Source organism: Felis catus, chromosome A2 (genome assembly GCF_018350175.1).
Source record: "Felis catus isolate Fca126 chromosome A2, F.catus_Fca126_mat1.0, whole genome shotgun sequence".
NCBI lineage: Eukaryota > Metazoa > Chordata > Mammalia > Carnivora > Felidae > Felis > Felis catus.
The window spans coordinates 16,434,103-16,456,231 of record NC_058369.1 but is presented as its reverse complement, the minus strand read 5'-3'; the positions used below and the strand labels follow the sequence as shown (position 1 = coordinate 16,456,231).

General features: G+C 56.0%; 1 protein-coding gene across 2 annotated transcripts in view; it reads left to right on the top strand.

Moving 5' to 3' along the window:
• CCDC12 (coiled-coil domain containing 12) overlaps positions 1-21,828 on the top strand; it is a 54,167-nt gene extending 32,339 nt beyond the window's left edge. For both annotated transcript variants that reach the window (XM_006928690.4, XM_045049403.1), the window contains exons 2-7: positions 1,003-1,070; positions 18,208-18,287; positions 19,907-19,968; positions 20,189-20,223; positions 21,297-21,373; positions 21,469-21,828. In XM_006928690.4, the coding sequence (XP_006928752.1) occupies positions 1,003-1,070; positions 18,208-18,287; positions 19,907-19,968; positions 20,189-20,223; positions 21,297-21,373; positions 21,469-21,551 (405 nt within the window). In that variant the 3' untranslated portion in view covers positions 21,552-21,828. The remainder of the gene's footprint in view (positions 1-1,002; positions 1,071-18,207; positions 18,288-19,906; positions 19,969-20,188; positions 20,224-21,296; positions 21,374-21,468) is intronic.
• The last annotated feature ends 301 nt before the right edge of the window (positions 21,829-22,129 follow it).

Sequence of the window (22,129 nt, the reverse complement as noted above, 5' to 3'; positions counted from 1 at the left end):
CCTCCACCCCCGCCACCAGCTCTTTCTTATGTCATAGCCAGCTCCCTGTGGCACCTTACTGATGTCTTCTCGGAACCCTGCCCCAGCGAGATGGTCGAAGGCACGTTGCTGCCAGAAATGAAGTACACAGTGACACCCTCTGGAGGGTCAGCCCTGGCAGGCAGGGAGACCCTGGAGTCTCTCAGGACATGCACTGAGAGCAGAGAGCATGGTCATGCATTTGAGCACAGACCGCTGCACACACCGTGGATGTCTGTCTGTCCCCAGTCTGATCTAACGGAGTAAGGGAGAAGGTCCAGGAAGACTTGCTTCCACAGGTGGACGCGGCATGGTGGTATCCGTTGTTGTGGCCCCTGGTGGATCTGGAGAACGAGTATGCTATGTCAAGTGTGACATGAACATGACTTCTTTAGACTCGCAAAGAGATGGGGGGCAGGAGAAAGACAAAAACGATTCAGAATTTTTCCTATAGAAACTTCAAATTAGTTCCCCTTCCCTCCATCCCCTGAATACATTGCGGGAGTCATATTGCAAGCCCAGTTCTAGTTTGAGCTGTGGTTCCTCCTTAAGGTAAGCAAATAGGTGTTTCTGGAGAAGGGGAGTCCGGCCTGGAAGGGGAGCCCGGAGGCCTGAGCTTTTGCCCCACCCTCGCTGCTGGTCACTACTCTTCCCAGCTCAGCAGGGGACTCCCTCCAGACCCAGGAAGTGGGCCTCTGACACCGGCCAGCTTCATTACTCACCATGAAAACCTTCTAGCTCCTCCTGGTGTTCTCTGAGGGCCACTGGGGGTCTGGCCTGGGCTTACCGGTAGTTAAGTTTGGCGGGGTGGGGAGGGGGCTTGGGAGGGTAGAAGGCTGGCGGGGGAGAGGGAGGCTCCAGTGTTGTGCCCCACTTGGGGGCTGCAACACCAGGCTGCTCCTGGCCAGGGAGTCCCGTTTTTCGCCAGGTGCCTGGGCATCAAGGATTGCATGTGACCAAGTGGTTTTCTCCCTTCCTTTGCAGGACAAGGAAGATGGGGAGCCCAAGACCAAGCAGCTCAGAGAAGGGGAAGAGGAAGGCGAGAAGCACAGGTGAGGCCCGTGTGCCGCGCTCTGCCCTGTGTGCTCCAGTGACACCTGCCGGTTTCTGTGTCTTCTCACCTCTGTTCACAGTCTTTACCCCGTGCCTTCCTCCCCGCCCCGGGCTGCCTGCTCAGAGCTGAAAATGTCGCCCTTCTCCCCAGTCGGAGCCTGAGCCTGCTCTGTACCCTTTCCCCTGCTGGCCCGCTGGCTCGTACTCAGCCACCGGCAATTTCTTCCCGACCCTCCTTGTGGTTTATCACTCCTCCCGTCAAACTGCTTTCGTGGCGTGATTCTTTGGCACCTGCAGAATCAGGCCCAGACCCTGCCTGGTGTGTAAGCTCTGTCCAGGCTACCGGCCTGGTCCAACCTAGTCCCCCCGTAACCTCTCTGGCCCTTCAGCATCTCCTGACGGCATCCTCTCTCAGCCTGGATTCCTCCTCATCTCCGTTTTCCTTTCATCTCTGCCTTTGACCTGTCGGTCTTCATGTGGAGCTCAGCTCAGAGGCCTCCACTTCTTCATCCCTGTCTGTGCTCCCCCACCCCTCTCAGGTCATAGAGGGCATTCCTCTTTGCAAATCCTGTCTTCTGGCTGAGTCAACTGTAGTTTCCCTGAACCTGGCACTCTCCCCTGTGGTTGCGGGCACATGGTCTGCCTCCAGTCTCGAGGGCTGGCACCTCCACACGACCTGGGTGCTGCTTTGCATCAGAAATACCCGGGAGCCACTTGCAGAGCTAGCGTGTGGGGCAGGCAGGAGCTCTGTGTTTGGTCTTCATGAGCTGGGGAGAACCTTCATGTCTGCCCAGCGCTTCCCATACCAGCGTTGAGTCTCGTGCCCTCCCTCCCACACCCAGCACCGAGCTGGGGCCATAAGGGTAGCTGGGGGGCTGTGCTTAGGATCACACTTGGTTTCCGAATGGACAGGTCACCTTGATGTCCTCTGTCCCAAGCAGGCACAGGGCTTGATGGCACTGGCTCACTTGGGGGAGTGGATCTTGAGGTCCTCAGAAAACTTACCTGGGCAGACTGTGCTTTGCGGGTTTATAGCAGGAGTGGGGGACCCTCCCCGGAGGAGGGAGCAGGCCTTCCTGATGCCACAGCCTTGTGTTGTCTTTACCAGTGTGAGTGGGAACTCAGGAGGAGCAGACCCCTCATCTGGAGCCGATCTCAAATGAGGTAGGGCTTTCCAGGTCCACAGAGGGGTGTGTGTGTGCACGTGTGAGTGTGGCTTCACAGTTTACCCGGTGGGTTCACGCTGTCCTCATAGCAGCCCTATGGGGTCCTTGCCACCTCCCTTATTATCAGAGATGGTAACGGCTCTGTGCTGAGAGGCTGGTGGTGCCAGTTGGTGGTGCTGGGACCCTCGCCACCCCAGTGGGCTCTGTGCTTTCTTATTGGGCCCACCCTCCCCCCCCCATCACCTCAGGGAGCCTGGCTGGTGACAGAGACAAAGGCCAGGTGGTTGCTCTTTTGTCAGGTGACTCCACTTGTGTGGTTTGGGGGTGCGTACCTGCACAGTTTCCCCTGTTCTGTGGTAACTGCTGGGGGAACCTTTGGTTTTCTTCTGGTTTGTTCTTAGGTTCTCAGTCACTGGCTAGAGCATTGATTCCTGGGCTCTCTTGGCTCTGCTGGAAGGTCCCTGCTTTCAGGGACCTCCTTGATGAGAAAGAGAAGGGTCATTGGTTAGCAGGTGGGTGGGTCATAGAGTAGAACTGTTGAACTGTGCGACTGAATCTCAAACATGGTGTTGATAGAGGAAAAAGCAGGCTTCAGAACTGAGAACAGACAGGGTAGGAACGTGTATATCAAATTTAGAAGCCCCCATAACGATAGAGGTGTTACTCGTTCAACAAGGCCTGACTCGGCTGGTTGTCTGATTGGCACAGGGCATCCTTCCTGGCCTGGGAGGCAGCAGTGGACGAAACAGGCCCTGCCCTCAGGGGGCTGGCATTCTCTAGAGGGAGACAGACTTCACAGAAAAGCAAGTGTGTGGTAAGCTGTCAAGGGCTATGAAGCGGGAGCTGCAGAAGTGTAAACACGCAGGTGGAGGTGCACCAGCTCCTGGCCTCAGATTAGCTGCTGGGAAGCGGGGAGGAGACAGAATTAGGGAAAGGCTTTCACCGGCTACAGCATAGGATTTCTTTAACAACAACAACAAAGGGGGAGGGGGGGGGGACAAACCTGTCTCAAAAAATGCAAAATGTTGCTTTTGTTGACTCTGGAGGAAGTGAGTACAAGTGTTGTGTTATGCTCTGAATTTTCCTGTGTGCCTGAGAGATTCATAATGAAAGCAGTGTGAAAGAGAAAGTGAAGGGCGCATGGTTCCAGGTTCCTGTGCGGGAGCTCCGGGTCAAAGAGACCCCGTTCACCTGTTAGAGTCCTTTGTAGTGAAGCTCCAGACCCCCTGTGAGACCCCTCAGTGAGCGAATGCAGGGTCCCTGTTCCTTTGCTCTTAGCAGCCCAGGGATCAAACTTGAAGACACCGAATTGGGTTCTACTTCAGCTTATCCTGTTCTTCGACTTTCCTCTGACCCTGCCTCCTTTAAGGCAGGGTGTGTGGTGGGCCAGTCCGGCCTAGTAGGCGGGGGCTTGACTTCAGTGGCTGTCCCTCTGCTGCTCAGTCACTGCCTAGCTTGTCAGGAAGCCCAGCCTTAGCCAGGACTGAATTTGTGGCCCCCCAGGAAAAACGGACTCTCCTCACTTTAACAGGCATAGAGTAAAGGGTTTGTCTGGGTTTATCTTGGAAGGCCTCAGTCCCTGTGCCAAGTGGCCAGACCCTTGTGGGTGTAACCCCAGACTGCAGGGTCCAGGGTTTGGGTGTGGGCTTTCCAGAAGTACCATGAGGCAGCAGAGTCTGTCAGTGTCTCTCCCAGGAAAGAGGGGACCTTTCTGCTCATCTGTACCCCAAGTCTAGAAAGGAACTCCCAGCAGGATGCTTACGGCTTGAAAGCAGGCTCCAGCCCCTAGGCCACAGCCCCCTGCCATGGCCCCCTTTGCCAATGGGGAGAAAGGGGCTACCTTCTAGGTCCACTGAGCGGGGGTGGGTGGGGTGGGGTGGTGGTGGCAGAGATGACCTCTGAGGCCAGTTAACCGGTGAGCATCTCAGCTTCCTTGGCTCCTGGGAGGTAAGAATAGTCTGCTTCAGTCCAGGTCCACGCACACTGAGCCTAGGTGCCAGGTGGGCAGCCCTGTGGGCACCAGCCCTTCTGAAGTGTCCTGAGAGAAACGCAGGGCCCACTCCAGGCTGCCTTCAGCCCAGGGCAGCAGGACAAGGCCTCCTGGAGAACATTCCTCTCGAGTTGGGTCTGGAATCTTAGTGGGTCGGATTTAGGCAGAGAAGGTCCAGAGGTGTAAACCAGCAGGGTGAAAGGACGAGTGGGATGGCCACTTGTTGGAGAGGCATGGACAGACATCCTCTGACCCATTGCTTGTAGACCCCAGCCCGGGCTTTTTATACAGATCGCTGGAGCAGGGAGGAGGATTTAATATGGTGGCCTTTAGGCTCTGCACAGGCACGTGGCACGCAGCCTGTTTCTTCGGTTGGTGTTCACTAGGTCGTCATGTGCCTTTGTTTACACTGACAGGACTGAGCAAAATAAGAAAGGTTGAGGCGGTTCTTTGTGCAGCAGCGGCCCCAAAGTTGTAGGAACTAGGCTGATGGTGAGACCTCAGGACTGCCACTCAGGAGCCTTCTGGCCTTGGCAAGTCACATTGCCTCAGTGAGCCTCACCCGAGGCTTTCTTTGACTGAAAGATGGGGAGAAAAATAACACTTGCTGTCCCGATGAGCACAGCAGATACCGTCACTGGGCTGTGGGCAGGAAGAAGACACTTGTAGGCCCTCCTGAGCCAGCTGAAGGACTCCAGACACACCTGGAAAAGGCAGAACTAGTGTTTGTGGAGGCTATGCTAACTTTGCAAATAGGGCAGTCATGGGGGAAACGGAGGTGGGTGGATAAGGATAGAAGTAAGTACATTGGCCAAGAAATGAATCGTTAGGAGGTCTTCTGTGGGGCCTCCCTTCCTTGGTACAGATCATCCTCAGCAAAGAAGTTGAGCGGCATCATTTTGCACATGCAGGGGCGTGGGGGGTAGGGTATGTGGCTGAGGAAACAGGAAAACCCAACAGGATTGAAGGCAGGCACCGCAGGACGTCGCCCCTCACCAGCCATGCCGGCGACTCACCCAGCTTCCTCTCTGCCCGTGCTCCTGCCCATTTGCCTAAGGAATCTTCTCAGAATCTTGGCTGTTCTAGTTCCTTTGCCCTTCCTGATAAATTTTAGCATCAGCTTGTTCGTATCTATGAGAAAAGCTTGCTGGGATTTTGACTGGAATTGCCTGGAACCTGTAGATCAAAATTCCTTTTTAAAAATTTGTATTACTCTCTTCAGGATAAACCCTGTCCTGTCCCCATACAACGAAATCCCCACTAGGGTGGGGAGTCAGTCCCTTGAAGGGGGACCAGTCTGAGCCACGTTCTGGGGAAGGAAAGACGTGTTTGCATTGCCAGAAAAGGGTCCTGCTTGTTCTCTGGGCTGGATCTGCCCTCTTCCAGCCAGCCTGCCCTGTAGCTAACTCTGAGGGGCCTCCATGACTCATCTCTGACACAGCTCCTCGCCTGCTGCCTAGATAAGAGATGATCTGGCGGCCCTGGAAAGCTGGTCCACAGAAAGGGGTATTTCTGTCAGCTGCTTTTGTTTTTTTCTTTTCAAGCCCTCAGTCACTTCCTCTGATGGCAAGTCAGCTGACATATGTGCCATAGAGGGGTGCCTGGGGTAGGGTTCGTGGCTGATAGTCACAGCCACCCTGCCAGGTGGGAGGAGAGGGGAGGTGTTGCACACTCTACCGGGCATGGGGCAGGGGAGCGTGTCTTGTTGAGTGCCTGAGCAAGCAAGCCTCAAACCCTCAGCCCCCACAGCCACCACCTCCCTCTGGCTTTGGATCAAGGTCTGCACCCAGCCGGAGCAGTCACCGTTCGGGGACAGTGGTTCACTCTGGAGTGCGTGTCACACACTGCTGCTGAAGAAACTGGGCCACTGGCCCTCCTTCTTCAGGATGGAAAACCAGTTCTCCCACTCCCGTGTGGAGAGAGGTCCCATCCCGGCTGAGGCCCAGCCTGGGCCTGGCCTGGCACCCAAACCCTGTAGGCTGGCAAATGGCAGGCAGGCCTTCTTTTGTCTGCGAGTTGGGTCCCCAGGACGGTGTCTGTGTGCCAGGGTGTACTCACAGACCCGTGGCATCCGCTTGATTCAGTGGCCCTTGTTCCACTGTAGCGGTAACCACCAGAGTGGCCCTCACCCACTCCTCTTGGCTTCCCTCACTGCGCTCCGGGCCTGGGGCTGTCCCATCCGTGGCACTGGGGAGGGAGCGTGGCTCCATGGCTCGTGCTGAGGCACCAGCACAAAGACCTGCGGCCGCTCTGCTCTTCCTGACCCTGTTGCTCAGGAATAGGCCTGGAATGTGGGAGAATGAACCAAGAGAGAACTAGTTGAAGGAAGGCAGTGTTCACCATGAGACCAGGCCAGGCACTTCCCTTCTGTGTCAGGGAAAGGTGGGAGGCTGGCTGGGTCCTTTCTTCGTGGAAAGAAGTCCTGATCTCGTAGGTCATGATCATCAGTGCTTCCAAAGCCCTTCTCAGTAAATCCCCCTGTCTGTTCTGGGGGTGGGTGTGGTGCACCGCGAGGTGAAGAAGCTGTGCTTCATGCAGATGAAGTGACTTGTCCAAGATCTCCTCCCTCCGGAGAGCAAGCGGAACAGCGCTGGGACTCCCCCCAGATGCCTCTGTCTGCCAGCTCCTGAGGCAGGCCAGGCCTGCTTCTGCTCCATGACCTTCACCCTTAGCGCTGCTCCCAAACACGGAGGTGCTAGAGCCTTCATACCACGTGCCCTCTTGGCCGGGGCCGGCGGGGTGGCCATCGGGGGGCCAGGCAGCTGTGTGGCGAGAAGAGGGAGGAGGGTTTCTCTGGCAGCCTGCAGCAGAGGCTGGCAGCTTACAGCCCAGGGCAGCCTAGTGGGGTTGAGCGCCATCCACCGCGTGGCCTGTGTGACGGGTTGGGCCCCAGGAGGATGGGGGGCGAGGGGCTGTGCAGGCTCCTTCTCCCCAGTCCCGTCTGGCCCGAGACAGCCAGTGTGGCCAGTGTCTGACCTCGTCTTGTGGGCCCTTTGGGGTTCAGTTCAGCTGCCAGAGCCTTTACCCTCCTCCTCTTTTAAAATTTAAATTGATACAAAGTACTTAAATTATATATTTCTTTCAGTTGTGGAAAACTTAGAAAATACAGACCACCATGTATCTGTGCATATCCTGCTGTTACCGTTTTCACCTACTGCAGCCCGACCATCTTTTGATAAATACACTTCTACAAGATTCTCAATGGCTGCTTAATATTTCTTTGAGAGTACTACTCATAATTTATTTTTCAGCTCTTGATTTTTGGTACCTCAGCCATTTCTGGTGCTTCACGTCCCCGTCAGCTGTGCGTTTTCAGGTGGGGTGGGTACAAAGCCCAACCTGGAAATCCAGAGAACGTGGTCTGGGCTCTGCAGAGGCTCGGGTGGGAGCGGGTGCAGGCCACGTGACCCTGCTGTGCCGGCAGCTCGAGCCGGGCAGGGACCTGACCCTTGGCCCTGGGCATTGCCTTGAACAGCTGCTAGCTCTTCTGAACCATCAGAGGCTGGGCGTCTGGTGCTCTTGGTGGGCCTTGGGGCCGACACAGTTGGGTGAACATAGCTGTCAGTCTGTCTTGGTGGGGCTCCCATGTGGGTCCCATCCCTAGCGGCTCTGGTGCCCCGTGGCCTCCCTGTTTTTAAGGCAAAGGCGTGGCTGCCTTTCTGTTGTGTATTTCTAAAGCCCTTTGTGCCGCTAACACCTGTGACCCACTGTGATTTTAGGAGCTGAGTGGGGGTCCTGGTAGCTCGGAGGGCTGGGGGGGATGGGCTTTGGAGAGGGAAGAGGGGTTTCAAGAATGGCGCTGTGGGCTGCACTCCTGGAGCGGGAGGGTGGGGGGTGCCCAGCGTGCATTTTCCCCTTAAGGAACACCAAGGGCTCACTTGCAAGTGGGACTGCAGCCCTGGGCAGGACTCCCGGGCGTGGGGTCAGGAAGCCTTTACTCTTCCGCATGATCGTGGGTCCCTGAGGAGCTCGGTGAGGGGGGACTGGGGTCTGCCTGAAGGCCAGAGACCTGGGTTTGGATTCTGGCTCTGACTTTTCCCTCACTCCGATGCCTCGAACGCATCCATGAGCCTCTCTGGACTGATTTCCACGTCTGGAACGTGTCAGTAACCACCTTAGGTTGAAGGGCAGCCCTGAGGGCAGCATGTGGAGGGCATTCCTGTTGAGAAGCAAGCATTATCCCATTCTCTGCCTGTCGCCTGGGCCTTGGGGCCGGGGCAGGACCAGCGGATGCGGGAGCTCCCACCGCTTTCCCTGAAGCCCTCTGAGGGGTCACTTGAGAGGCTTTGTCCACGTGATGTGGCCCCGTCCAGCACGTGGTCGGTTCTTGTGCCACATCCTCTCTGCCTGTCATAGGACAGGAGGCCTGGGGTGGTTGGCAGGGTGGAGGTGGAGCTGGCCGGATGGAAGGGGAGGGAGCTTTGTCCCCTATCGTTAATCTGTCCCCATGGTGTGGCCAGAGTCGTCCTTTGGGAGGACAGCTGGAGTCCTATGTCTTCTGCCCATGAGTGGGGAAGCCGCTGGGCTCTTTAAAAGTTTCATTTGCTATTAAGCCAACCATCAAGTATCCAAGTGTCCTGGGTTAAACTGTTCAGCAGCCACCAAACAAAAACATCACCGTAGCCCAACAGTTTCCACGCTGATCTTGCACTTTACCTGTAGTGAAGTTTCTAGGTGTTGTGATTGCAGTCCCGAGCTGGACATTCCCACCCACCCTCACCCCCAGTCCTGGCCGGCATCTGGAAGGGTGCTCATCCTCTGGGGGACTCTGCCAGAAGAGAGCCACAAGTGTCTGCCCAGGGCTGCTACAGATTCTGCTACCAGAAACATTTCTGTGTGGAACATTGTGTTTTGTTTGTCCCTGTTTTGTTGCTGTTTCTACGGAATAAGTTCCCCAGAGCAGGCTTATCAGGTCATGAGGTTTGAACGCTTTCATCAGTCTTGAGGGAAGTGACCCCAGCCTCTGGAGCCCTTGTGCACACCAATTGAGATGGTCGCCTGTCACCTTGTTTTCATGGGTCTCCAGGGTCTGGCCACTGGTAGCAAGAAACGAGGCCTTGTTTGTATTGGGGACACGGAGGTGAGTGTCGTCTGTGTGCAGAGCCTAAGGCACCCAGAAGGTTGTTGGGGCGTGTGTGTCCCTGGAAGAGCCCTGCGTCTCTGTACCCCGGATGTGCACACTGTGTGCCTCTGCGGTCAGAGCTGCTGTCTTCAGCCAGTGCTGGCCTCCAGGGTCTCGCAGGTCCCTCCTGGGCTTGGCCTTCCCTGTGGTCAGTGGCTGCGGGGAGAGCTTCGAGACAGCCCTCTTTCTGGTCCAGGAGGGACCAAGGTAGCCGGGTGGGGTGGGCTGTGTTCTCAGCAGGCCACGTGGGACTGCCCCATTCCGGCCTCTCTCCAGGGGTGCAGGACGGGCTGCGTGCGAGGTGAGAAGAGAGGCTCGTGTCCCAGAGGGTAAGGCTGGTAGCATGGATGAAGGGGGGTGAAGTGGGCCAGGGCTAGGAAACCTCCATGAGCAGCGGGCTTTCTCTGATGCCCGTTCACCAGGGAGTGGTTTGGACCACATCATCTGGAAATTTCCTTTCACTTGGACATTCTAGAACTCTACTCCTGGGTAGAGTTTCCCACTTTACAGAGAATGCCAGCTTTCTCCTCCCTTCCCCTGAATGGCACACATGGAAGGTGTGAAAAGGCACCTCCGTGTCCTCTCCCCGGGCTCTCCCAGCCAGCCCACGCCTGGGGGCCCTGCAGCTGGTCTTGAGGAAGACCTCTCAGCGGTCACCGAACCTGCTCGGGCACTTGATAGGTCTCCTCAGATGCCTGGGGAGAAGGCGGAAGGGAGGAGATGGGAAAGGGTACATTTCCCCCAATTTAAGGAGGCTCCATAGAATGTGGACCTGGGCATCACTGTTGCTTTGCCACGGAGACAATGGAAGTCACTTAGGAGTTGGCTGCCTTGACCAGAACACATTCCTGCCTTTTTTGAATCTCCTGGGCACAAATCCTTTACTTCCTATATTGTCTTCCCAAGCATTAAAAGGCCCACAGGGCCCCTGGCCACCCATCAGTGCCCTCTCTGAATTCTTCCATCGAGCCGGGGGCAAGCGCATGCTGGGAGCTTAGTGCTGGAGCTCAGTCCCTAGGCACTTATAAGGCAGGGTGTGCAGGACAGCCACAAAGGGGCCATGTGCAGTGGGGTGTGAGGACTGCTGAGTAGAGGGTAGGGGCATGTAGGGCAAAGAGGGGGCACAGGAGAGGAGCGGTCAGCTGTCTTGGGGTGAGTGGGGACATTTGGGCTGCCCACAGTGCCATCTTGTTGAGCTAGCTCTTGAAGCCTAAGAGGCTTCAGAGTGTGTAGGAGACAGGGCTGGCAGTGACCCAGGGGACATTTGATTGGAAAGCAGGCTGTAGGGACCAATGAGGAATGAGGCCAGGACTGTGCTAAGAGGCTTAGTCTTGTTTAGGGGACACTGGGGACCCTGGATCAGAGAGGGTGAAAGTAGAGGTTCCCAGGTGGCCTCTGTGTCTGTCCTCCCCATGGGACAGACCACAGGCTAAACTCAGATGCCAGTTGCCTCCATGGAGGGGCCTGTGGGTGGCCCAGGACACGTGGTTGCAAAGGGTGGAGTCCTAGAAGGCACTGGGCTCACTGTGTTGCCCTCCTGTCCGTAGACTCCAGGGCCAAAAGCCTCCGGAGCGCGTCTTGGCCTCTGCTTCTCTTTGGCCAGAGGCGCTGATGGCTGCCGGGTGCTGAGCCCACCACAGTCCCTGCTCCTGGGGGTCAGCCTCACTGTGTCCCCTCTGCCTGCTGCCTCTTTTTGTTTTCTTCCGTCTAATTGGTTGGCTGTTTCTGTGCAGACAGAATATTAACTACATTAGCAACTCTAGAAACTACAGAAAATCGGAGAAGCAAGTAAAAAAATCGCTTAGATAATCACTGTCAGCGTTTGGTTGTTTTTTTTCTTTCTGTTAATTATTCGGTTGCGTGTTAAGGGCAGTCTTTCACAGACAACGTTTTCAGTGGTTATGCAGTGATGGATCTGACGTCTGTAGTTATTTGGGTGTATATTTACACATTTTATTTTAGTTTTTGAGTATGTAAGGGATTCGTGGCTCCTAATTCAAAGGTATTAAAAGGCACACGGGGAAAAAATTCTTCATTCACTCCCAACTCTTGCTTATAAGACAACCTCCCCCCTCCCCTCAGTAGGCTCCTTGCCCCCATGTGGGGCTTGAACTCACAAGCCTGAGATCAAGAGTCATGTGCTCTACCAGCCGAGCCAGCCAGGTGCCCCTAAGACCACCTTTTTAGGGCCAGCTTCTTGGCATCTTCCAGAGGTAGGCGGTACACAGATAGGAAAATATGCTGGTATGTCCAACCCCACCCCCCCGCCAAACAGCACACTTGTTTTTACACACGTGACAGCACGCTACTCTTCCTCACCTTGCTCTGGTTAGTCTAGCAGTAGCACATCATGGCGTTCATCCCACAAAAGTCACAAAGAGCATCTTCATTGTCCCTTTGGTCCTGTGGCATTCTGTTGTTGATACAGGCCAGAGGGCATGTGGCCAGGGTCTGCGTGAAGCGGTCTCTCCCCACCAGGAGAGGGTTAGCTCGGGGAAGGGGCGCTCAAGTCTGTGTCCTCCGTAGCCCCTAGCTCAGGACTCATGTGTTTTGTAGCCTCAGGCCCGGAGATGGCTGGGGAAAAGTTCTGGGCACTCCTCTGGCCTGGCCGTCTCCCACGCCTCTGCCTGTGGCTCCTCCGGGGCCGGGGCTGGGGCTGGGGCCAGCCCACCCTGCCTATGGCCTATTGCTTAGGCCTTGCCTCACAGCCTGTCTTCTAAGCCCTATCTGCAGATTTCAGTCCAGTCCAGGTCCATTCCACACCCGGTTCTGAGCAGAGAGGGCTGCAGAGATAAGTAAGAGAAGAGAAGCCAGGCTCCTGGCTGGCCCCGCTTCCGGGACTCACTCGTGACGGAGGCCGGGCTCGTGGAGACCAGACACACTGAGGAGGCAGGCATGGAGAGAGTAGTTTTCTGTTCTTTGGCTAGCCCTCAACTGCTGATGGTATGTCCTGGCCCGTCCTGCCATTCGGTGTGTGGTGTGCAGGAATAGGCACATCTCTGCCACCCGGTGGGCCACACAAGGACCACTTTATCTGCTCAGGTACCCTAGCTCATGGAGGGTATTTTGAGAAGCCTTGCTAGGCCACGTATGTGTCTGCTGGGTTGCTGTTCCCAGCTGCACTCGAGGGTTACTCTCTGGGCTTCGGAGGGCTAACTGTCCCATCTTGGGACAGTCTGCCATATTCCCACCCTGGCAGGTGGAGCCCTTGGGGTATGGGGCGGGGCTTCTGGGGCAGCATTGTGGAGTGAGAACAAGGCACTCCTGGGAGATTTGACTCTGTGCTGCAGGGCACTACTCTGTTCAGTATCGATGTCCACAGCTTGAATCCCTTACACAGCCTCATGAAATCAAGGTGTCTTTGATTTCCATGTGGAAGCCAGTGAGAGCATGACCCTTCCCATCCTTGTCTCGGAAGCATCAAAGCTGGGATTTGGACCCAGGTCACCCTGTTAGGAGCCTCGGGCTCCAGCACCTCCTCCCACCGCGCCTCCACATTCTAAGACCAGGGTAGCAGAACCTGTGCGTGGCTCCAGTGGCCTCTAGAAGAGTGAGCTCCAGATGCCACTGTCTGCCTAGTGACTGTGGCAGCTTCCGAGGGGCCCGGCTGGCGTGGTGTAGTCCCGTCTCCCAGCCTCCCAGAGCTGTGGCAGCTCCGGATACCGCCAGATGCCGCCGTGGGGAGCCCCCAGGATGGCGGCCTGGGCCCGTTTTGTGTGTGAACCTGTTGTTTCTCAGCTTTCCTTTTTTTTCAACGTTTATTTATTTTTTGGGACAGAGAGAGACAGAGCATGAACGGGGGAGGGGCAGAGAGAGAGAGGGAGACACAGAATCGGAAACAGGCTCCAGGCTCTGAGCCATCAGCCCAGAGCCTGACGCAGGGCTCGAACTCACGGACCGCGAGATCATGACCTGGCTGAAGTCGGACGCCCAACCGACTGCGCCACCCAGGCGCCCCGCAGCTTTCCTTTTTTATCTCAATTTTGGTTTTTTGGATTTTTGTTTTGTTTTTGATCATTCCATTTCCTGTTAATATAACTTGTTAATTATATACTCTTTTTCCCGTTAGGGGTTTCCGTAGGGATACAACATACATCCTGAACTTACCGAAGTCCAACATAAAGTAACACTGTGCCGTTTCCCATGCGACGCCAGGACTGCAGAACATTCTCACACCATGGATGGTTCTTCCCGTCTCTAGTGCTGTTGCTGCTGCATTTTCAATCCCACAAGTCATTTTTACTCTTTTGTGCAGTCAATATTCATTTAGATTTCCCCACATAGTTACTCTTTCTGAGGCGTTTAATTCCTACCTGCAGTTTGATTGCTCTCATCTGAGGTCATTTTCCTTCTGTCAAAAGCACTCCCTTTAGTAAAGAACAGATTCCCTGACAACCAGTTTCGCCAACTTTTCTTTCTCTGGCCATATCACCCCATTGTCGGTTTCCATTGTTTCTGTCGAGAAATCAGCTGTCCGTTTTATTTCTCCTTTGAAGATCAGGTGTCTGTTGAATTTAAGAATTTTCTCTTTGTCTTTGGTGTTTAGGAGTTTGATAATGATTTGCCCAGGTGTGCTCTTCTTTGGGGTTCATAGTGTTTCTTTAATCTGTGTATATTGTATGGCTTGATGTTTTCCACTTATTATGTAAAATCTTCAGTTATTATCTCTCTCTTTTCTTAATGTTTTATTTATTTTTAGAGAGAGAAAGTGTACAGGCACGACCAGGGGAGGGGCAGAGAGAGAGGGAAAGAGAGAGAGAATCCCAAGCAGGCTCTGCGCTGTCAGCATGGAGCCTGATGCAGAGCTTGAACTCACGGACTGTGAGATTGTGCCCTGAGCCGAAATCAAGAGTTGGCACTTAACTGACTGAGCTGCTCTGGTGCCCCCCGCTATTATCTCTTTAAACGTTGCTTCTGGGGCTGTCGTTATATGTATGTTAGATCTTCTTGCTATGTCCCATAGGTTTCTTATGTTCTTTTCTCTGTTTTCCAACTTTTTTCCCTCTGTGCCTCAGTCTGGGTATTTTCTGACTTACTGGTGGTTCACGAACCCTTTCTCTAGCTGTTTTAAACTGCTGTTAAATCCATTTATTGAGTTCTTAACTTTGGTTGATTTTCAGTTGCAGAATTTCCATTTCATTAAGTTTTACAGTTTCAGATACTCTGCTGAAATTCTCCACCTTGTGGTATATCTTCCTGAACTTTAAAAAATGTGCTATGTTATTTTATTTTTATTTTTATTTTATTTTAATGTTTATTTATTTTTGAGAAAGAGAGCAAGCACGAGCAGGGGAACGGCAGAGGGAAGGGGAGAGAGGGTCCGAAGCAGGTTCTGCACTGACAGTAGTGAGCCTGATGTGGGGCTCAACTCACAAACTACAAGATCATGACCTGAGCTAAAGTCGGTCACTTAACCGACTAAGCCACCCAGGCACCCCCAAATTTCAGTTATTTTATATTTCATTTCTTTTTAAAAAACATTTATTTATTTTTAGATTTTTTTTTCTAATGTTTATTTATTTTTGAGAGAGTCCGAGACAGAGCATGAGCGGGGGAGGGGCAGAGAAAGAGGGAGACACAGAATCCAAAACAGGCTCCAGGCTCCGAGCTGTCAGCACAGAGCCCGATGCAGGGCTCTAACTCACAAACCACGAGATCATGACCTGAGCTGAAGCCAGACGCTTAACCGACTGAGCCACCCAGGCGCCCCTAAATGTTTATTTTTTTGAGTGAGAGAGTGAGAACGAGCGCAGGGGAGGGGCAGAGAGAGAGAGAGACAGAAAGACAGACAGGATCTGAAGCAGGCTTTGTGCTTAGAGCAGAAAGCCCTATGCGGGGCTTGAACCCACAAACTGTGAGATGATGACCTGAGCCAAGGTCAGATATTTTACCAACTGAGCCACCCAGGTGCCCCTATATTTCATTTCTAATCATTTTAATATCTGGATCTCCTGTGAGTGTGTTTCTGTCACCTTTATTATTATTTTCTTTTCTCATGGCTTTGGTTGAATCCTGGATGTTGTGTATGAAAAATCTTAGAGATAATATGGGGTTCTGAATCGGTTATTTTCCTCCAGGGAAGATGTATTCGAGCTTCGGGCAGGCAGTTAGACTAGGGGTGCCCTGACCCACCCTCTCAGGACTGGGGAAGAGGCTTCCTTCCTGCACTGATGGATACTTTTATCTCTTCGGCCACATGAGATTGCAGGGAGCTCTCCTTGGGGTCTCAGCTGTGCAGCCTCTGCTCGTAAATAGATGCTTTAGGGGAGATGGGGTGATGAGGTGCCCAGTGTCAGGCTCACCTGTCACACTTGCCCTTCCTATGATTGCAGTCCCTCAGATCCTGGTTGCCTTGGGGCTTGTCCAAGGCTAACGGATTTTTTAAAATATGTCTCGGGGCTCCTGGGTGGCTCAGTTGGTTACGCGTCCGACTTCAGCTCAGGTCATGATCTCACGGTTTGTGAGTTCGAGCCCCGCATCGGGCTCTGTGCTGACAGCTCAGAGCCTGGAGCCTGCTTCGGGTTCTGTGTCTCCCCCTCTCTCTGCCCCTCTCCTGCTCACGCTCTGTCTCTCTCTCTCAAAAGTGAATAAACGGTAAAAATAAATAAACAAACAAACAAACATAAATAAATAAATAAAAGTATGTCTCTTGTCAGGTGTTTTCAGCCATTTTCAGAAGCAGGGGGTTAAACCTCGGCTCTGTGTTAGAAAAGCCAGGCCCTGGAGCAGAACCCAGTGCCCCCATGACCTGTCACAGAGACTCCTGCCCTTCAGGGGTGGGGGCCGAGGGCAGGGCAGGTAACTGGGCATTCATTAGAGGCTATCTCTTCATGAGCTCTCACAGAGTGAATCAGAGAGGGCTTGGATGTAGCTTGACGGAGCTGGACATACCCTTCTTGTTTAACGATGTGGAAGCTGAGGCCGAGAATGGGATGGTCCCACAGTGACTGGGACACAGGTGTTCTCGACTACTGGACTGGTGCTCAGCTCCCAGGGAGAGCAGGGGACGCTGGGCGGTAGCACTGCTGTGGGGGATGGGGCTGCTGTGTGGCCAGCCTCCTCCCCCCCCCCCCCGCCCCCGCCCCCGCCAGTGCTGCTCTTTCCTATTGTGCTGCCCTCTCCCTGTCCCCCTGCTGTGTCTTCCCTGTTCCAACATCTTACGAAGCCTGGGCAGCAAGGCGGCTGGGGCGCGGGTACTTGTTCCTGGGGCTTCGAGCTCTGGGTCCAGTTCCCAGCAGACTCCCCTCTCTCCTGCTGATTTCTCACAAAACCCTGAAGCTGGTTTCTGAGAGCGATAGTTGTTTTTTTTTTTTTTTTTCTCACTAGTCCATGCAGTTTTCTTCCCACACCCAGTTTCTCTTCTGCTTTTCTCACTACCTTGTTGTGAACGAAAGTCAGTGTACCGAATCATGCCCCACTTTCTCTGCTGGTGCTTCCGTGGCATTTACCAGCAGGCCTGCAGGAGGCGCTAGAAGGTAGAGGACAGGGTGGGTGTCCTGCTCTTAGCGCCGTGGACTCTGGGCATGGGGCCCTGGCAGAGAAGGGGGCTGCCAGAGCTGGTGATAGGGACTGGTTGGCAACAGAAAGCTCCCAGATTCAGACCTCTGCCACTTGCTGGGTGTGTGGCCACAGACACCTGCTGCCTCATCTGTAGAACAACTTGCCTGCACAGGGGACCTCAGCAGCGGTTTTGCCCGGCACAGAGGGTTTGGTAGGTGATGGACTGTGGGAGCCCTCCTGCTGGGAAAACCATCCCTGGACTTCTGAGGGGCCAGCAGCCGTTGAGGGGCTCAGAAGACGTAGCGAAGGAGGACCCACCTCCCAGGCTCACCTGGTTGGCATGTCAGGAGGCTGTTCTGCTTCCCTAGAGTGGAAATGGTCTGTCCCACAGTCTGTCTTGCCTTTATGAAGCAGCAGCCCCCACATGCAAAGTGTCACTTTGCCAGCCCGTGGAGGGAGCCTGGGGCCGTTTCTCCTGTGGTCAAGCTTCCCTGTGTGGGGGTCGGGATTGATGAGCTGCTGAGCCAGGGAGACCCCAGCACACGCCTGGTGTGGAGGCCACCCCTGCCCAAGGGGACTGACGTGAGAGGAAAGTAACAGCGCTGTTGCTGGCCGGGCCCAGTGTGTGATCCTGGTCCCTCACAGCTCCCCTCCCTTCACGGAGGTCTTGGGGTCTGCCCAGTAGCGTTTTAAAGCCCTCTTGTGGGCGCGGGGCCATGCAGTTCTTCCGGCTATCCCAGCCTTGCACGCTGTCGTGCCTGTCCTTCACCCTTGCCGGCTACTCCTCGCACGCACACACCCCTGCCACCAGGAGCTGAGGTCTGTGCCAGCGGCTCCAGGCCACAAAGGCTCTAAGAAGGAAGCCAGGCTTGGAGAAACAGTGGGTGACCACCGGCTTTGTCCTGTAGGGGAAACTCAGCCCGGGAGCTCCGGCCCTGACTCCGGGTCAGACGCTGCAGCCACTGCTGTGAGACCTTATGAAAATGCTCCAGTCTCTCTGACCCTCAGTTCTCCCGGCTGTCAGATGGGGCTCATCCAGGAGAGACAGCCAGAGAATGCTCCCAGGCATCCCTGGCCCCAGCTCTGGGCGAACCTACGGTGCGGGCGGGGCCTTGGCGGAGTGACCCGCCCAGCTGCTCCCCGGCAGATGACGGGGCTGCATGGAGAGGGGGGCCCGTCCCTATGGTCCTTCTGTTCCCGTGCTCTCCCTCTTCACCAGGCCGTCTCCAGAGAGACCGGAGGAAAGTCTAGAAGTCACCGGCTCGTGTGGCTTCCTCACAGTCCGACCTTCAGGTGTACGAGGTGAACGAGACTGCCACGTGCTTCGCTCCATCTCTGCTTGTCATCTCCTCTCATAGGGAACTCAGGCTGCGGAACTATGTCCCAGAGGACGAGGACCTGAAGAGGAGGAGGGTGCCCCAGGCCAAGCCAGTCGCCGGTAGGTGGGCCGCAGCTTTCCACCTCCAAGGCGCCGTCAGCCGCCTCCACGTTGTCAGGTGTCGTCCTCTCTTGGAGGGTAACTGGCAGTGCCAGGCCTGGAAGTTGGGCCTCCAGGACCCCTGGCAACGTCTCACAGCCATCCAGAAGTGGTCAGTGCTGAGTGACAGCAGAGAGGTGGTCAGGGCACGGCTGGAGGGCCTTCCGGGGACCTGCGAGAGAAGAGGCCCCATTCCCCTAAAGGACCTCTCTGGGCTGAGACGTGGAAGGGGCAACAGGGGCAGGGGCATAGGTGGGGATGGATCCTGGCGGCACTTGGGGGTCAGAGTGAGAGACCCTGGAGAAGAGCTGACCACTCAGGTGCTCAGAGAGCAGCGGGCGGGCAGGTGCCCGCCGGCTGCGAGGCGTGGCAGTGCCAGAGCGCAGAGGATGGAGAAGGTGTCCCTGACGGCAGGTGTCCCTGTGTGAGCGGCCTGGCCGTGGGGCTGCCCGGTCTCGTGGCGTGGGGAGCAGCACAGCAGCCGGGAGCTTCTGGAGATGCTCCACACTGGAGATGCAGAACACTTACCACGTAGACCCCTGGCCCTGTTTTTATCCTTCGTTTCTGTTACCAGTTTCTAATTATACAAATTATAAATGAATAAGTACATTTATCTTGAAGACAGCAAATTGTTGCCCATTCAGCCACCCCCGCCCCACCCTCGTCTACTTCCCCAGTTGTTCACCTCAAGATTCGTGTGCTTCTTAGGTGGTTCGCTTCGTGGTTTGGGCCCCCATGGTGGGGGCAGTAGGCGGGACCGGGGAGAGGGGCGGGGAGTGGTCCCGTCCTGCGGCTTCAGCATCTGTGGCTGGAGGCAGGTGAGGCAACATGTGGCCACAGTGACGGGGAGTGGTGGGGGGGGGGGGGGTGGCGGTGGGGGTGGTTGGAGGAAGCGTCCGGAGCCCAGACTTGTTAGTGCGCCTGGGTCTAGGCAGGCTCTCCTGCTCTCCCCACCCAGGGTTAGGGTTAGGGTTAGGGTTAGGGTTAGGGTTAGGGTGCCGTCAGCCGCTGGGCATAGCTGGGAGGCGCGTGAGGTCAGGGCTCCCCAAGGTGGGGAGCATGTATCCTTGCGAGCACATATCCAAGTGGGATGGGAAGAAAAGCCACCTGTGCCCCAGCTAGTCCAGGGCCCAGAGGATGTCCTCAGAGCCCAGGAGCCCCTGGAGATTGTGGGAAAGCCAGTCCTCACAGCTCTTCGCAGAACCATCCTGTGGATATACCAAGGCAGCTCTCTCATTTCCCAGCTGGGGAGAAGGGCCGAGAATACTGGCCATGCTTCCCTGCTGGAGGTCTGGGCTCTGTCTACTCTAGCCGTCTGCCTCCTGCCGGCCCTCCTTCGCCCCAGGTTGGCTGTCATCCGGGGAAACCCAGGCCTGCCTCCACGGCTGCCTTTGCAGAGTCTTCGCCTCTGGAGGTTGGGTGCCCCGGGAGAGGTGGGGGTGAGAGAGCCCAGGGTCTCGGGGGGAGCCCGTTCCGCACCCTCCCCCTCTCCCGTGCGGGGTGCCGGGTGTGCCTCGTGGGCCTCAGGGAGAGTGGCGGCCCCTTTCCGAAGGCCTGTGTTGTTGTCTTGCACCCTCTAGTGGAAGAGAAGGTGAAGGAGCAGCTGGAGGCCGCCAAACCAGAGCCCGTCATCGAGGAAGTGGTGAGTGGCCCCCGTCGTGGGCCCTTTTCTCCTCCCCCACGGCTCTCCTCCCTCCTACTTCCCTCTTCCTCCTCTCCACTTCTACATTCCCTTCCACCCCCTTTTCCCACACCCCTCCTTTCTCCCTCCCTTTCTCCCACTTTCTGCCTCAGTCCCCTGTCTGCCCACGTGCCCTGGAGCAGGGGCCCTCCGGTCCTGACACGTGTCTCTTCCTCCCCAGGACCTGGCCAACCTCGCGCCCCGGAAGCCTGACTGGTGAGTGCCGCCGCTGCAGGACTCGCGCGGACCCACCGGCCGCTCTGGGTGCCAGACACGGCCCTCGGGCTGGGCCTCTCCCACCTCACAGCAGGGAGACGGACAGTGTGGACACTTGCTGTCCAAAGAACGTGCTGACAGGACAGAAGTGGAGAATGAGAGGGTGGCCATGGGGGTGACACCTGGAGGGCGGGGGAGGGGCTCCGGGAGGGTGAGGAGCAGCAGTCCCTTGAAGAAGTCCCTGTTGCAAGGGTGGGGGTCCGGCCACCTCAGAGAGCTCCATTTGAGCAAGGCCGGCCTTGGCCCTCAAGGAGCCACAGGATGGAGGCGAGAGGATGGGGAGGGCAGGTATAGATTGATGCCCAGTTCTGCTGCCACTGGCCTGTTGTGCTTTGTCCTCAGTTTCCTCTTCTGTGAAATGGGGCTGCTCATCCTTTCCCGATGCCCCTGTGACCAGGCTGATACAGAGTGGGGGAGAGAGGGGCCATGTGGCCTGGGGCTTGTGTTCTGCTTGACCTTGGGCCAGAGGTGCAGGCCACATCCCTCACCAGCGATTCTGTGACAAGTACAGCACCACCGAAGGTGTTCTCATTTGTCGAAACAGAAGCACGGGGCATGTGTCCTCCGAATCCCTGGGCAGGGAGAATAGGCTGTGTGTGCACTTCTGGAAGCTCCTGGTGGTGAGGGTGAGCACACGGCTAGAGGAGGAGCAGGACCCACAGTGGGCTAGGGCAGGTCACTCCCTGATGGTGACCGAGGGGACCAGGCTGAGAGGGACCCTGAGATAACACCCACCCTCGCACACCTTGACTCGGTCCCGTGTTTGGTGGGTCTGCGCCATCAGTCGCTGCCTCAGCGGGACACGGAAGGGTGACTGCTGCTGGGTTTTGGAGGGTGCAGAAAGGGAGAGAGGAGCTTCCTGGCCTCCTCCCCAGGGTGGTCTCCTCCCCGCGGTGGTCTCCTCAGGCAGCTGAGTGTGATTCCTAATGCCAGAGGGGCTTTGGGAGGGGAGGGTCCCAAGGCCACACCAAGCCAGTCTTCAACTTCGGCCTCCTCACACCTGCCTGCTCCAGGGACCTCAAGAGAGACGTAGCCAAGAAACTAGAGAAGCTAGAAAAACGGACCCAGAGGGCCATTGCCGAGCTGATCCGTAAGTGCAGGGCCTGGCGAGGCGGGATCCCTGCCCTCTGGGTGGTGGCCCAAGCACAGGGCCCCTCCCCACTCCTCTGTCTGTCCCTCATCCAGGTGAGAGGCTGAAAGGCCAAGAGGACAGCCTGGCCTCTGCAGTGGACGCCACCACCGAGCAAGAGGCCTGTGACTCTGACTGAGGCACGCCATGTCCCCTTGCCCCTGTCAGGCCTGTCCTGTGGGTGGGTGGTCTCGGGCAAGGGTGGGGCTGGGCTTGCTGTTACCTCCAGAGCCAAACCGCCCCATCAGCCTGAAACCCCCGCCGTGGGGTGAGGTCAGCTCCTTGTCTCCTGAGTGGTCCCCGTCACCCCGACAGGGGCAGAGCTGACAGCAACCCTGTGGGCTTGCTGTGTCTGTACATATGTATGTATTTTGAACTTTCTTTTATCTCTAGAAATAGAAACAAGCAGACCTGTATGTGCGCCAGAAACCTGTCAATATTTTCTGAGTCCTGGGGCGCTGTGGGTTTGGGCCCCAAGGCAAAGCAGAGGTGAAGCTTAGTATGAGTAAGTGCTGTGTTGGGCTGGGCATGTTGAGGCTGGAGGGGTGCAAAAGGCCCAGGCCTGACCTTCTGAGTCCAGAAGGTAGTCGTGTCAAAACCCACAGGTGACAGAGACCGAGTCTGAGAGAAACCTCGCGGGCCTGGGCCTCGCAGCAGTCTGTGGGACAGCGTGGAGGGGCTCCCACCCTGGTCCTCTGTGGACTCCCTCACAGTGTG